The sequence below is a fragment of the Hypomesus transpacificus genome, chromosome 14, assembly GCF_021917145.1.
Source record: "Hypomesus transpacificus isolate Combined female chromosome 14, fHypTra1, whole genome shotgun sequence".
In the NCBI taxonomy this organism is placed as follows: Eukaryota; Metazoa; Chordata; class Actinopteri; order Osmeriformes; family Osmeridae; genus Hypomesus; species Hypomesus transpacificus.
Genome location: NC_061073.1, coordinates 162,402 through 176,168, shown reverse-complemented (window position 1 = coordinate 176,168; position 13,767 = coordinate 162,402). Strand labels below are relative to the sequence as shown.

At 50.4% G+C, this 13,767-nt stretch overlaps 1 protein-coding gene across 1 annotated transcript; it reads right to left on the bottom strand.

The window, feature by feature from the left end:
* Positions 1-541: 541 nt before the first annotated feature.
* Positions 542-6,246, bottom strand: krt18a.1 (keratin 18a, tandem duplicate 1). Its single transcript, XM_047033685.1, has 7 exons — positions 5,630-6,246; positions 3,229-3,311; positions 2,898-3,054; positions 2,455-2,619; positions 2,020-2,145; positions 1,397-1,617; positions 542-1,093 (listed from the first exon to the last, which is right to left on the bottom strand). Exons 1-7 carry the CDS (start codon positions 6,053-6,055, stop codon positions 973-975), a joined length of 1,299 nt encoding a protein of 432 aa, XP_046889641.1. The 5' UTR covers positions 6,056-6,246; the 3' UTR covers positions 542-972.
* Positions 6,247-13,767: the final 7,521 nt, after the last annotated feature.

Genomic DNA, 13,767 nt, shown 5'->3' with positions numbered 1-13,767 from the left:
CCTTTCACCTCTGGAGCAGACTCCGCCCCAGACACTTGCCTTCACCTCTGGTCTCTTATAAGTAGACCTTTTACAGCCTGTTAAAGTGGGAATGTGTAAAAAAGGCACGAACGCAGAACGGGGGTAACTGTTGTAATGGAAATAAGCCAGCAGCAGAAATAAAAGTCAAGCTAAATTGACACAGTACCCCCATGGTGCCCCTCCCTCCTTCTCCATACAGTCTATCTGCCCCATAGCGCCCCTCCCTTTCGCATCCTTGGTTAGCTTATCACATTGTTACTGACAAATAATGAGCACTTCTAGTAAACCTATATTAGCATTTGAAGTGGAAATAAGCAGCAACAAATGTATGCTTTTTAATCTTTGCCATTTTCATAAGTAACAAGCATGCATACTTATTTAAAAATTCCACAAATATCAGTAGTAAAATGTCAGTAAAAAACTGACCCATCTGCATCCAACGCAATTTCCCCAGAAATTGTACCTTCTAGTTCATAATATGATTTGATGTTCAAACACAGTAAGACATTTAGACATTTGGCTGAATGTTGGAGGCTTTATTGAAATGTCTGGACAGAGTGGTTACCTAACCCTAACCCTTCAGGCACAGCTGGAGAGACTGAAAACTATGATGATGCAAAGTTCAACATAACAAGCAGATCATTCTTTCGGTTCTGTATTATTTTTTGAAATGTCTAAAATCATATTGATTTGACAACAATCTTAGGTTAAATGTTTTGGTCAATGTCTATGCTCCTAAAATAAAAAATATCAAAACACTGAAGACAACGACATATAAGGCAGTGATGGAATAAATAGAGTATGAGTTAGTGTTCATCTGGTCCAGTCGGCCCTCCCGGAGGTCATGTGACCCTACTTTTTAGTGTTGTGTAACCAGACATTAACAGACTTCTTCCTGAATCAGTCAGTCAGCTGTAGTTGCATAAGCAGGAAGTGAGCAGGACTGGCAGGTCAGAGGTTCCTCTCCTTGGTCTCCGTGCTGGAAGAGACCACCTTGCCATCCACCAGCGTCTGTGTGACTGTCATCACCTTGGTCTTCACTGTCCGCTGATCCTCTAGGGCATCTTGCAGCCTGAAAGATCCAGAAAAGTCAGTATTTGTTCCAGAACAGATAAATAGATGTTTCAGAACAATACGTATGTGTGTCAGAACATTAAAGTCAAATATTTCCCAAAATGGAAACACTTGAGTAACATATACGTTCTTAAGAACAGTAATGAATTACATGCACTTTGTTACTGTCAACCACTGGTTCCACAACAGTCAGTGAGTGTTCCAGAACAGTTAAGTACATGTTCTAGAACAATCTGTCTACATTCTAGAACTGTTCTAGCGACCCCATCTCTCATGTTGTCTCATCGTCACGGTGACTCACTGGAAGTCCTCCCCATCCAGTAGCCTCCTGTAGGTGGCGATCTCAGCCTCCAGCTTCATCTTGATGTTGAGCAGCGCCTCGTACTCCTGCGTATGGTGCTGGATGTTCCCCCGCAGCTGCGTCAGCTCCGCCTCCACGCCCAGCAGCACGCCGTTCAGACTGTCCATCTCCAGGTTGTAGCGCATCTCCACGTCCCTCAAAGTGCCCTCTAGGGAGGACTTCTGGAGGTGGGGAGGAGGGGGAGAGAGAGGGAGTGAGGGAGGGTGGGAGGGAGGGAGGGAGGGAGAAATATGTGTTTATCTGTACTAACGTAGGTTGCATGTGAAAATGGATTTAAATGAGTGTTCAATTGTGTGTTGAGTGTTCAAGTGTGTGTGTGTAAATGTGTGTGTGTGAGTGTGTGCGTGTGTGTGAGTGTGTGGGTGTGTGTGGGTGTGTGTGTGTGTGTGTGTGTGTGTGAGTGAGTGTATGTGTGTGTGTGTGAGTGTGAGTGTGAGTGTGTGAGTGTGTGTGTGTGTGTGTGTGTGTGTGTGTGAGTGTGTGTGTGTGTGTGTGGGTGTGTGTGTGAGTGTGAGTGTGTGAGTGTGTGTGTGTGTGTGTGGGTGTGTGTGTGTGAGTCTAACCAGGCTCTTCTGGGACTCCAGCTCTATCTCCAGGGTCTGCAGCTGTCTGCGGAGGTCGTTCCCCTCCGAGCGGGAGCTCTGTAGTGCCTCTGTGTTGTGGGTCACTTGGGTCTGGACCTCTGTGATCTGCAGAACACAGCACAGCTCTCAACCTCCTCTCCACCTCCTCAGAGGTAGCTGCAATATGACTGTTGGTAATTGGCAGACCGTTCCTTGACTCTAACCACCGAAACACTTAGAATTATGCACTTCACAAACCCTAACCCTCTGCACTTCTGATCCGTAATGCTGTACTTTCTATATACTCTGTTTTTCACTTTGTATAAAGCCTCTGCTAACTGAATACATCTAAAATAATGGTGTCTGGGCTCAGGTCAGGCTTTCATTTCTACATCTGTAGTCATCACAGGATTCACTACGAGATGTCCTTCTCACCTGAGATTCATGCCATGCTTTCAGCTCCTCCTGGTTCTTCAGGGCCATCTTCTCGTACTTGGCTCTGATCTCAGACATGATCTGGGCCAGGTCGTGGCCTTTAGGGGCGTCTACGTCCACCTGCACTCCAGACTGGGACACCTGGGCACGCAGCTCCATCACTTCCTGTTACAGACAGGATGTGAGGTCAGGATGGAGGCACGGCGGGGAAGTGTGTTGGAGGCTGGTTAAGAGGCTGGTTCAGAGGCTGGTTCAGAGGCTGGTTAAGAGGCTGGTTCAGAGGCTGGTTTAGAGGCTGGTTCAGAGGCTGGTTAAGAGGCTGTGTTAGGAGCTGGGGGAAGTGTGTTGGAGGCTGGTTCAGAGGCTGGGTTAGAGGATGGGGGAAATGTGTTGGAGGCTGGTTCAGAGGCTGGGTTAGAGGCTGGGATTATGTGACATCTTACGTTGTCGTGGTTCTTCTTGAGAAAGATGAGCTCCTCCTTCAAGCCCTCGATCTCGCTTTCCAGGTTCATGCGACCCAAGTTGGTGTCATCAATCACCTTCCTCAGCCCCACGATGTCAGCCTCCACAGACTGGCGGATAGACAGCTCCGACTCGTACCTACACACAGGCACACACATCCTTCAGTAATGACCCTCATTCTCCACTGATGGCTATTCCACCTGTGTGTGCCTAGGGTGTGGCTCTAACTGTCTGTTTCTAAAGCCTCGAGGCTTCATCAGTGTAAACACACAGGGCTCTGTGATCAGTGTAAACATGCAGGGATCTTCTTACTTCACTCTGAAGTCGTCAGCGGCGAGGCGGGCGTTGTCAATCTGCAGTATCAGACGAGCGTTGTCCACGGTGGCATCAAACACCTGAAACACAGAAAAGGTCAGTTCTGGAACAACACAGAGATGCTGTTAACAACGACCTATCTATCCCTAACTCTGTTTACCTTCTGATCAGCTAATCAGGGTTCTCCTACAGCTGTGTTCTCCTACCACTAGTCAAGGACTCTGAACTGCATGTGAGTGCTCGTGGATGTGTGTGTGTGTGAGTGGATATGTGTGTGGATGTGTGTGTATGTGTGTGTGAACTGCTGAAGCCAGCTATCCCACTGTTTGTTTAGTTACAGAGTGGAGATGGAGCCAATCATTAACCTGCAGACACAGCTGGCCACCACTCCTAATGGAACATCTGCTGTGTGTGTAAATGTGTATGTGTGTGTGTAAGTGTGCGTGTAAGTGTGTGTGTGTGGGTGTACCCTGGGTTGGGTTTCCTGTTGCTATCATATACAGACTTGTTTGTGTCATGGACAGGGTGGGTATCACTTCCTGCTATCCGGAAGTAGTTGTGACGCTGAGCAGTGGAATTAGATTCAACTGGATACAACCAGTCTGTAAAGGTGGGCGGTCAATATTCAGCAGGATGAACAAAATCACAACCCCCGCCCAAACCACCCTAACCCACACTCTGCAATCCCTAACACTGACTTTAACCACTCAAATTGTAAACCCCCGACCTTACCCTACGTGATTCTCCACTCTCTCGTATCTTCCCCCCTCCTCTCTTCTATACTCCTCTCCTCTCGTCTTCTCCCCTCTCCTCTCTTCTATACCCCTCTCCTCTCGTCTCCTCCCCTCTCCTCTCTTCCATGCCCCTCTCCTCTCGTCTCCTCCCCTCTCTTCTCCTCTCCTCTCCTTTCGTCTCCTCCCCTCTCCTCTCTTCTCCTCCCTTGTCTTCCTCCCCCCTCTCTTCCTCTCCTCTCCTTCCCTCCAGGTTAAACGTTTTGTTTGTTCTCATTTGCAAATGTTCTCATTTGCAAGGCAAAGTTCACTGACCTTGTTCCCAAGTTAGTTTCACTTCTGGGAACCGAGTTAGGGGGCTGTGCTGGTAGCCGATATCCTCCACCAGTGATCCTGATTATAAATAATTGTGATGGATATGTATGTTTAAACTCATACATGCCATACATTGATCACTCAGTGCCTGAGGAGATTTCATCTGAGCTCTATGGACAAACCCAGACGGCGTGACTGGAATGTTCCACATGGAAACTTTTTCCTCATGTTCCTCTCAGACTACTGGTTCACAGCAGTCACACAGTGAAAGCAGGGTTAGATCTCCTCGTTCTGGAGTACTAAAAGCAGGAAGAAGCACAGTCTGATGGTAGATGGGGTGTGTTGTTACTCATTGTTGGAAACACACACACATACACACTTATACTCTCTCACAAACACACACACACACATACATACACACACACAAACACACACACTGTCAATGGGCTTTATCAAGAGAAGTAGGAAGTGTTGTTTAATTGCTGTTGAAGAAAGCACTTCTAAACTAATTCATCCAAACTCCACCCTGTGAGAGCGAACATCATAACAGCTCTGTGTAGGTGTGACCGCTCTTATCAGCTCTGTCACGCCAGGTGACACAACCTCGCTTCAACTAGCGTTTTCACACACTCATCAGTCTTCTCTCTCTGTTTCACACACTACCCCAGCTGCAGAGGCTGAGAAACAACTTTCCCAACTCTGAGCCACACAAATGGTTAATACCAAACATTTTAGATGACTTATGCATGATTCAATTTCCAGTCAGTATTTCCTAATGTGCCCATGACTCCCCCCTCTCCCTTATCACACATACAGCTCCTCTCATTCCCAACCCCAGCCTCTGAGAGGTAATTTAGACCAGGAACTAGTCTGACCACCGATAACCAGAGGCCCCCACAAACTGCTTCCTGTCTGTACCATTCTGGTTCCTGTCCCACCCTGCCCCTCTTCCATACTGTTCGCCCTGTCCTGTCCCCTGCCCACCACCATTCTTCACCTATCACCCTGCAGTAATCTACCCCAATCAGCAGACAGCTTTAACGAACTACAAATTAATTTGCTCTACACAGCAGAAAGCGTTAATGAACTACAAACTAATCAGCAGATAGCTTTAATGAGTCTCTCTGGGCCTCTGATGGTAGGTTAACAACTCTTTTCTCTTTCTCTCCGTGTCTCTCTCTTTCAATTTCTCTTTCCACTTGACTGGGCAGTATGCTTTTAGTATCCACAGTCCTCCCCTCCCTCCCACTCCTTCACATACCTCCTAACCAGTTCCCCTCCTGCCTACCTCCTTTTCAGGCCCTAACAACACAAAAGGCCTTCTCTCTCCCCCCCCTCTCTCTCCCCCTGACCTTCTTGCGCAGGTCGTCCAGGATGGCCTGGTAGCGGCTGTAGTCGTGGAGGTCTGGTCCTCTCTTCTCCAGAGCCTCTCTGATCTTCAGCTCCAGCTTGCCGTTGGCCTGCTCCAGGTTCCTGACTGTCTCCAGGTAGGAGGCCAGACGCTCGTTCAGGTTCTGCATGGCAAACTTCTCGTTGCCTGTGATGTTGGCCGTGTCGCCTCCCACCTGTAGGGAAGAGGAGAGGGAGGCCCCTGTGCCCCCCTGGGAGCTGCGGACGCCAGAGTAGGAGGAGGAGGAGATACGGGCCCCCTGGCCCCCAGCCCCTGCGTAGATGCTGGCGGCGCGGTAGGAGGGGGCGGCTGAGGAGCGGGTGACAGACACATGACCGGACGGCACCTTGGAGGTGTGCACAGAGTACGAGCTGCTTCTGTAGCTCATGGTGCTGAAGAGAGAGACGGAGAGAGACTGAAGGAGAAAGAGACTGACAAGAGGGAGAGACAGTTGTAGCGAGTGAGACTGACTAGAGAGAGACTGACGTAGGGAGAGAGTTGTAGCGAGTGAGACTGACTGGAGAGCTGAAGGAGGGCAGACCTCAGTAACAGGGTAGGGGAGGGAGGGAGGAAGCAGCTGCACTTTTATAAACCTGCCGGCCCCCACAAACCCCACCTCCTGGCCTGCCCCCAGCCCTGGCCACGCCCCCCCTCCCTCCCACTGCTCTGTTCTGCACCCACAGGAATTCCATTTAAAACTTTCAAACTACTTCATGAAGTAGTTTATTGGTAGCTCCTTTTCTGAGGATTTACACAAGCAAATACAAGGTGTGTATATGAAAATATGTCAAAATATGTTTTTTTTACCACACCACACTACACACATTGTGTGTATACTGTATACTTTTATAAACTTTACAGATGAATCACCCTTCATTCATTCATTCATTGTGAAGTAAAAGCCCTTTGTTGCATGTCTTCCTCTCGCTCTCTCCCTGCCTTTCCTGCCACTCTTCACTTAAACTGTCCAAAATATACAGTACATGAAAAAAGAATACAAAATATATTGTTCCATATTTGAGTGTGACGGAGGGAAGTATAGGGAGGAATGAGGGAGAGCTGCAGGATAATAGGGAGGGATAAGGGAGGGATGCGGGAGGATAAGGTGTGACTGGGAGAAGGCGCTGGGGTGTGGGAGAGGTAGAGTTAAAGGGATGGTGGTGGTAACAGATAAGGTTGTTTAGTCACAGGTAAGTTCCAGTCAGAGATGTCATGATCAGGTCTGGACAGGACAACCCTGAGCCACAATGCAGACACCAGGCCTGGGATCCTCACCTGTCTACCTGTCTGCCTGTCTACCTGTTTACCTGTCTGCCTTTCTACCTGTCTGCCTGTCTACCTGTTTATCTGTCTGCCTGTCTACCTGTCTGCCTGTCTACCTGTCTACCTGTCTATCTGTCTATCTGTCTGCCTGTCTACATGTCTACATGTCTGCCTGTCTATCTGTCTACCTACCTGCCTACCTGTCTGCCTGTTTACCTGTCTGCTTGTCTACCTGTCTGCCTATTTACCTGTCTGCCTGTCTACCTGTCTGCCTGTCTGCTTGTCTACCTGTCTACTTGTCTGCCTGTCTACCTGTCTGCCTGTCTGCCTGTCTGCCTGTCTACCTGTCTACCTGTCTTCCTGTTTACCTGTCTGCCTGTCTACCTGTCTGCCTGTCTGCCTGTCTGCCTGTCTACCTGTCTGCCTGTCTGCCTGTCTACCTGTCTGCCTGTCTGCCTGTCTACCTGTCTGCTTGTCTGCCTGTCTACCTGTCTGCCTGTCTACCTGTCTACCTGTCTGCCTGTCTGCCTGTCTACCTGTCTACCTGTCTGCCTGTCTGCCTGTCTGCCTGTCTACCTGTCTACCTGTCTGCCTGTCTGCCTGTCTACCTGGCCTGTGATCCTCACCTGTTGGCCTGTCTACTCTCACACACACCACCAGCACAGGGAAACTGAGATTCTATAAATGGGCAAAGACTTACTGATCCTCGTCTGATTGTGTAGTAATAATCCAGTCAGCATGCTGTTTGTCTTCTGAGAAGCTATAAGTGTCCCGAGGTAGGGAGGATGTGATCGTTTCCTTCTCAGGATGTGAAGCTCAGACACAATGACAGAATAGCAGCCATGGTCCTGAGAACACCCATTATCACGTCCACAGGCCCCCCCCCCTGTCCTCTAGACATGTGGAACATGGTTGTACACTGCTTTGTCAGAACACATATGCCTGTGTGTAAACACAGTGTGTGTGTGTGTATGTACAGTATGTGTGTGTGTAAGCAGTCAAACAACCCTCCTATTGTCAACATTGTTTTAGTTGTGTTAGAGCCATTATAATCATACAGTACATACCCCACCCACACACACGCACACACACACACACACATATACAAACACACCCACACACACTCATACACCCACACACTCATACACACTCATACACACACCCCACCTAGCAAACAGAGAAACCCTGGCTGACAAAGCCAAAGGCACACAGTGCTCCATCTTTCAGCAGAGTCCTGGACCTGTCTTTTTATGTGTGTGTGTGTTCATGTGTGTGTGCATTTGTGTGTGTGAGTATGTTTGTTTGTGTGTGTTCATGTGTGTGTGTGCATGTTCATGTGTGTGTTCCTGGTACCTCTTATTTGTGTGTTTGCTAAAAGAAGCAGGAAGGAACACTGGGCAGGAAATTAAAATGAATTCCAAACAAAGTGAAACAATTGAACACCTTTATATTCTTCCGCTGGGGCCTGAACTCTGTGAGGACTAGCATGGGCCCCTCCCCGGGTTAGGGCTAGGGTTAGCCCCCCCTCCCCCGGGTTAGGGCTAGGGTTAGCCCCCCCTCCCCCGGGTTAGGGCTAGGGTTAGCCCCCCCTCCCCCGGGTTAGGGCTAGGGTTAGCCCCCCCTCCCCCGGGTTAGGGCTAGGGTTAGCCCACCTTTTTGGCCTTTTTTTCCAAAAGCTTTTTTCCAAAAATGTTTTTTCTGAAAGGTTTTTAGCGAAAGTTTTTTCGATAAACTGTTTTTGCGAAAGTTTTTTTCAAAACTTTTTTCACACACTGTTTTTTCACACACAGTGAAAGAAGAGGAGAACAGAGAAGCCTAATACTGAGTAGATTAAAGCAGAGCAGAGTACAATAGAGTACAGTACAGTACAGTAAAATCCTCATCAAGTACTCATCAATGATGCAAACTTTTGAAACTTTTAGTTTGAAAACGTTTGAAAAAAATATTTGTTCAACCTTTGGAAGACCTTTGGTCTTACTGTTCTTTAATCTTCAAACAGAACAGAGCTGCTCCACCGACACGTCAACAGCATAGTTGTAGTCCTGCACTGTCTCCTGGATACTGTCACACACATTGTGACCCACAGACGCACTCTGTTGTCAGTCAAGCACAAATGCACAAACTCATACTTGCTCACAATACACGTACACTTAATAAACAATCTAATGAGGCCAGGGTGCATTCTGGGTACTGTAGTCCAGTCACTGACCGCTGACCATTGACTGCTGACCACTGACCACTAACTGCTGACCACTGATTGAGTCTGTGTTTTAGGACCCTTGTCTCTCCCCTGTCACTCCCTGCCTCACCTCTGCCCCCACTCTCTATGTGGCCCTGAGAGGGACACAATATAACAGTTCAGCCCACATTCCAGCCAGCACAGATCCTCCTCTGTCTCCTCTCTCTACTTTCTCGTTCACACGATTCATCAGTCTTTCTTTCTCTCTTTACCCTCTGTCTCTGACACCCTTCTCCTCCCCCTCACCTCACCTCCCCTCTCCCTCTCCTTTCCTCCCCTCTCCTCCCCTTCTTTCTTCCATCTCCTACCCATCACCTCCCCTCTCCTCCCCTTCTCCTCCCCTCTCCTCCCTTCTTTCTTCCATCTCCTACCCAACACCTCCCCTCTCCCTCTCCTCCCCTCTCCTCCCCTTCTTTCTTCCATCTCCTACCCATCACCTCTCCCCTCCCCTCCCCTCCCCTCCCCTCCCCTCCCCTCCCCTCCCCTCTCCTCCCCTCTCCTCCCCTCTCCTCTCCTCCCCTCTCCTCTCCTCTCCTCTCCTCCCCTCTCCTCTCCTCCCCTCTCCTCCCCCTCTCCTCTCCTCTCCTCTCCTCTCCTCCCCTCTCCTCTCGTCCTCTCCTACCCTCTCCTCCCCCTCTCCTCTCTCCTCTCCTCCCCTCTCCTCCCCCTCTCCTCCCCTCTCCTCTTCTACCCTCCCCTTCTCTCTCCTCCCACTTCTCCCCTCTTCCTTCCATCTAGTTTCCCTTCTCCGTAGAATCCACCAATAATATAGTTTTTATTCTATTTCATTCAATTTCTATTAAGTCCAACTTATCGTCAATAAAGAGCAGTGGCTCAAATAGGTTAGGACATTTGTAGGTTATAGACAGTGTTAGTGCTATAGACAGTGTTAGTGCCATAGACAGTGTTAGTGCTGTAGACAGTGTTAGTGTTATAGACAGTGTTAGTGTTGTAGACAGTGTTAGTGCTATAGAGAGTGTTAGTGCTGTAGACAGTGTTAGTGCTGTAGACAGTGTTAGTGCTGTAGACAGTGTTAGTGCTATAGACAGTGTTAGTGCTATAGACAGTGTTAGTGCTGTAAACAGTGTTAGTGCTGTAGACAGTGTTAGTGCTATAGACAGTGTTAGTGCTATTGACAGTGTTAGTGCTGTAGACAGTGTTAGCACTGTAGACAGTGTTAGTGCTATTGACAGTGTTAGCGCTGTAGACAGTGTTAGTGCTGTAGACAGTGTTAGTGCTATTGACAGGCTGCCAGGAATTGTCAAGAACAGGACCAAAGACTTCCAGTGTAGCTGAACTAACCCTTGTTAAAAATGGCAAAAAAACTACAAAACAACTAAATCTCTGTCTTCTCCTTCTCTCTCTCCTTCCTCCTTCTCTCTCTCCTCTTTTTCTCTCCCCTCTGATGCAGGCACGGCCAGGGAGCAATGCCAAGTTCCAAAACAGGAACCATTTACCGTACCCTTTATGCCCGTTACCATGACAACAGGAAAATCAGTGTTTTTTTTCACGTGGGTCTGGGAAGCCCCGGCTGCGTTGGCGTGCTGCGTTGGCGTGCAGGGTCAGACCCTGCTGGTGGTGAATCACCACATTCCTCACAGCTACGAGAATCAGTCTGCTCTGTACACACTGAGGGTTCAGTCACAACAGACCTCCCTCTCCCTCTCCCTCTCCCTCTCCCTCTCCCTCTCCCTCTCCCTCTCCCTCTCCCTCTCCCTCTCCCTCTCCCCCTCTTTGTCTCTCTTTATCTCTGTCTCTCTTCCTCTCCCTCTCTCTCTCCCTCTCTCTCTGCCCCCTGTCTCTCTTCCTCTCCCTCTCTCTCCCTCTCTCTCTGCCCCCTGTCTCTCTTCCTCTCCCTCTCTCTCTTCCTCTCTCTCTGCCCCCTGTCTCTCTCTTTCAGTATCCTGAGGCATTGTGGAGTTGCGTAGTGACCTGAGCCTCAGGATCAGCTATGAGGCTTTGTGCCCCTAACCTTGTCCCTAACCCCCTCCCTATCTATCTCCATCCTTATTAATTCCGCCCCCCCAGTTTAATCTCACTGCCAGTTCCCTACAAGTCTCTGGCCTGCTCAAAAAGAAAACAGAAGAACACAAGACTTTAAATGACAAAAATTGTCCCCTTACTTTAGATTTCCAACTTGGTTCTTGCCCATTCATTTCTTCAATCTTTTAGTTTTATAGGGATGGGTGGTGATCTCCTCAGCTTGAAGTGGCAGCAGCTCTCCTCTGGCAGAGCCCAGCAAACATATTACATATTCATTCCCTGACAGAGAATATTACATTGGGCAAGTCATCTAATTACACCACACTCCATTTCAGGGTTACATTTCAAATTTCTTCATAAGTTTCCACTGCATCATGGGAACAGTTTTTTCTTCCTCCTATTACCGTGACACACTTTAGGACACCCAGAGCATACCCTACCACCTCATTTACAACTATGTCAACATCAGACCAGTGTCTCTCAAGGCATCTGCTCCTTAATGTGTCAATAATGACTCACACCCCTCCTTTCCTTCCCTCTCCATCCTCTCCCCTGTCATCTCGCAGGGTTCCAGTCAGTCACACCCTCCCATCAGCGGCACCTTCAACCCCCCCAAGGACACCACTGTCGTCCCCCCCCCCCTGCACAAAGACAGTTACACCTGTCCCCCATCCCTTCTGCCCCCTCCATCAAGAAGACTGGCCCCTCCACCCACACCCCACCTACCTGGACATTACAAGAGACCCTCACAGAGACAGAGACATTGCACTGCACCACCAAGTCACCGGGCCCCACCTGCAGCACCCCCAACCGCCCCCGGAGGAGGGGATGCCCCCTCGAACGGCTCCACCTGAGGTTTCTTCTCGGGGATTTTTCTCAAAATCGTTTTTTGTTGTGGGGTTTTTTACTGTCTTGTCTGCACTCCCAATTTCATGCAGGTATATGAAATTGGGTGATTGTTTGGTAAAGATTGACACTGAGTGAAATGTGGTGGAAGTTTTAACTAGGAAGTGTAAATATTTGTAAACAGTTTTGGTAAAACCAATAAAACCAAATGTTACTTAATGTGTCAATACCTAACCCTTCATCTACATGTTCCTGTTGACAGTTCAGGGCTCGGTGGTGGAAGTGGGGGTTACTTAAAATAATTCTATTTTTTTTTATAAGAACCCTCTCTCTAATCCTAACACCCTTTCTATCTCTCAGTCCCCTCTCCCTCCCTTTCTCTTTAAGTCTCCCACCTCTCTCTCTCTTCTGTAGTGTGATGAATAGAAGTGTCTGATTTTCACAGAATGCCAAACATTTTGTTAAGAAAATATCCCAGTAGGACTGTTTGCTCTCTGTGAAAAGAGAATAAAAAAAGGAGAAGGTAGGAGAGGGGAGGACAGGAGAGGACAGGGGAGGAGAAGGGAGGACAGGGGAGGACAGGGGAGGACAGGGGAGGAGAGGGGAGGACAGGGGAGGACAGGGGAGGACAGGGGAGGATAGGGGAGGAGAGGGGAGGACAGGGGAGGATAGGGGAGGACAGGGGAGGACAGGGGAGGAGAGGGGAGGAGAGGGGAGGACAGGGGAGGACAGGGGAGGAGAGGGGAGGAGAGGGGAGGAGAGGGGAGGACAGGGGAGGGGAGGAGAGGGGAGGACAGGGGAGGACAGGGGAGGAGAGGGGAGGACAGGGGAGGACAGGGGAGGACAGGGGAGGATAGGGGAGGAGAGGGGAGGACAGGGGAGGACAGGGGAGGAGAGGGGAGGAGAGGGGAGGACAGGGGAGGACAGGGGAGGAGAGGGGAGGAGAGGGGAGGACAGGGGAGGACAGGGGAGGAGAGGGGAGGACAGGGGAGGACAGGGGAGGAGAGGGGAGGACAGGGGAGGACAGGGGAGGACAGGGGAGGAGAGGGGAGGATAGGGGAGGAGAGGGGAGGAGAGGGGAGGACAGGGGAGGAGAGGGGAGGACAGGGGAGGACAGGGGAGGAGAGGGGAGGACAGGGGAGGATAGGGGAGGAGAGGGGAGGAGAGGGGAGGACAGGGGAGGACAGCGGAGGACAGGGGAGGATAGGGGAGGAGAGGGGAGGACAGGGGAGGAGAGGGGAGGACAGGGGAGGAGAGGGGAGGACAGGGGAGGAGAGGGGAGGAGAGGGGAGGAGAGGGGAGGACAGGGGAGGACAGGGGAGGAGAGGGGATGAGAGGGGAGGAGAGGGGAGGACAGGGGAGGAGAGGGGAGGAGAGGGGAGGAGAGGGGAGGACAGGGGAGGAGAGGGGAGGAGAGGGGAGGACAGGGGAGGAGAGGAGAGGGGAGGACAGGGGAGGACAGGGGAGGAGAGGGGAGGAGAGGGGAGGATAGGGGGGAGGGGAGAGGGGAGGACAGGGGAGGACAGGGGAGGAGAGGGGAGGAGAGGGGAGGAGAGGGGAGGACAGGGGAGGAGAGGGGAGGAGAGGGGAGGAGAGGGGAGGACAGGGGAGGAGAGGGGAGGAGAGGGGAGGACAGGGGAGGATAGGGGAGGACAGGGGAGGACAGGGGAGGACAGGGGAGGAGAGGGGAGGAGAGGAGAGGGGAGGACAGGGGAGGACAGGGGAGGAGAGGGGAGGAGGAGAGGGGAGGAGAGGGGAGGACAGGGGAG

Bases quoted from the DNA above. Each gene is read 5' to 3' on its own strand.
- krt18a.1 (XM_047033685.1), bottom strand. From the start codon at position 6,055: ATGAGCTACAGAAGCAGCTCGTACTCTGTGCACACCTCCAAGGTGCCG. The intron at 1,618-2,019 runs GTTAGACTCACA...CCCCACCTCCAG, and splicing joins TGGAGTCCCAGAAGAGCCTG to AAGTCCTCCCTAGAGGGCAC. The intron at 1,094-1,396 runs GTGAGTCACCGT...TGGATCTTTCAG, and splicing joins CTGGATGGGGAGGACTTCCA to GCTGCAAGATGCCCTAGAGG.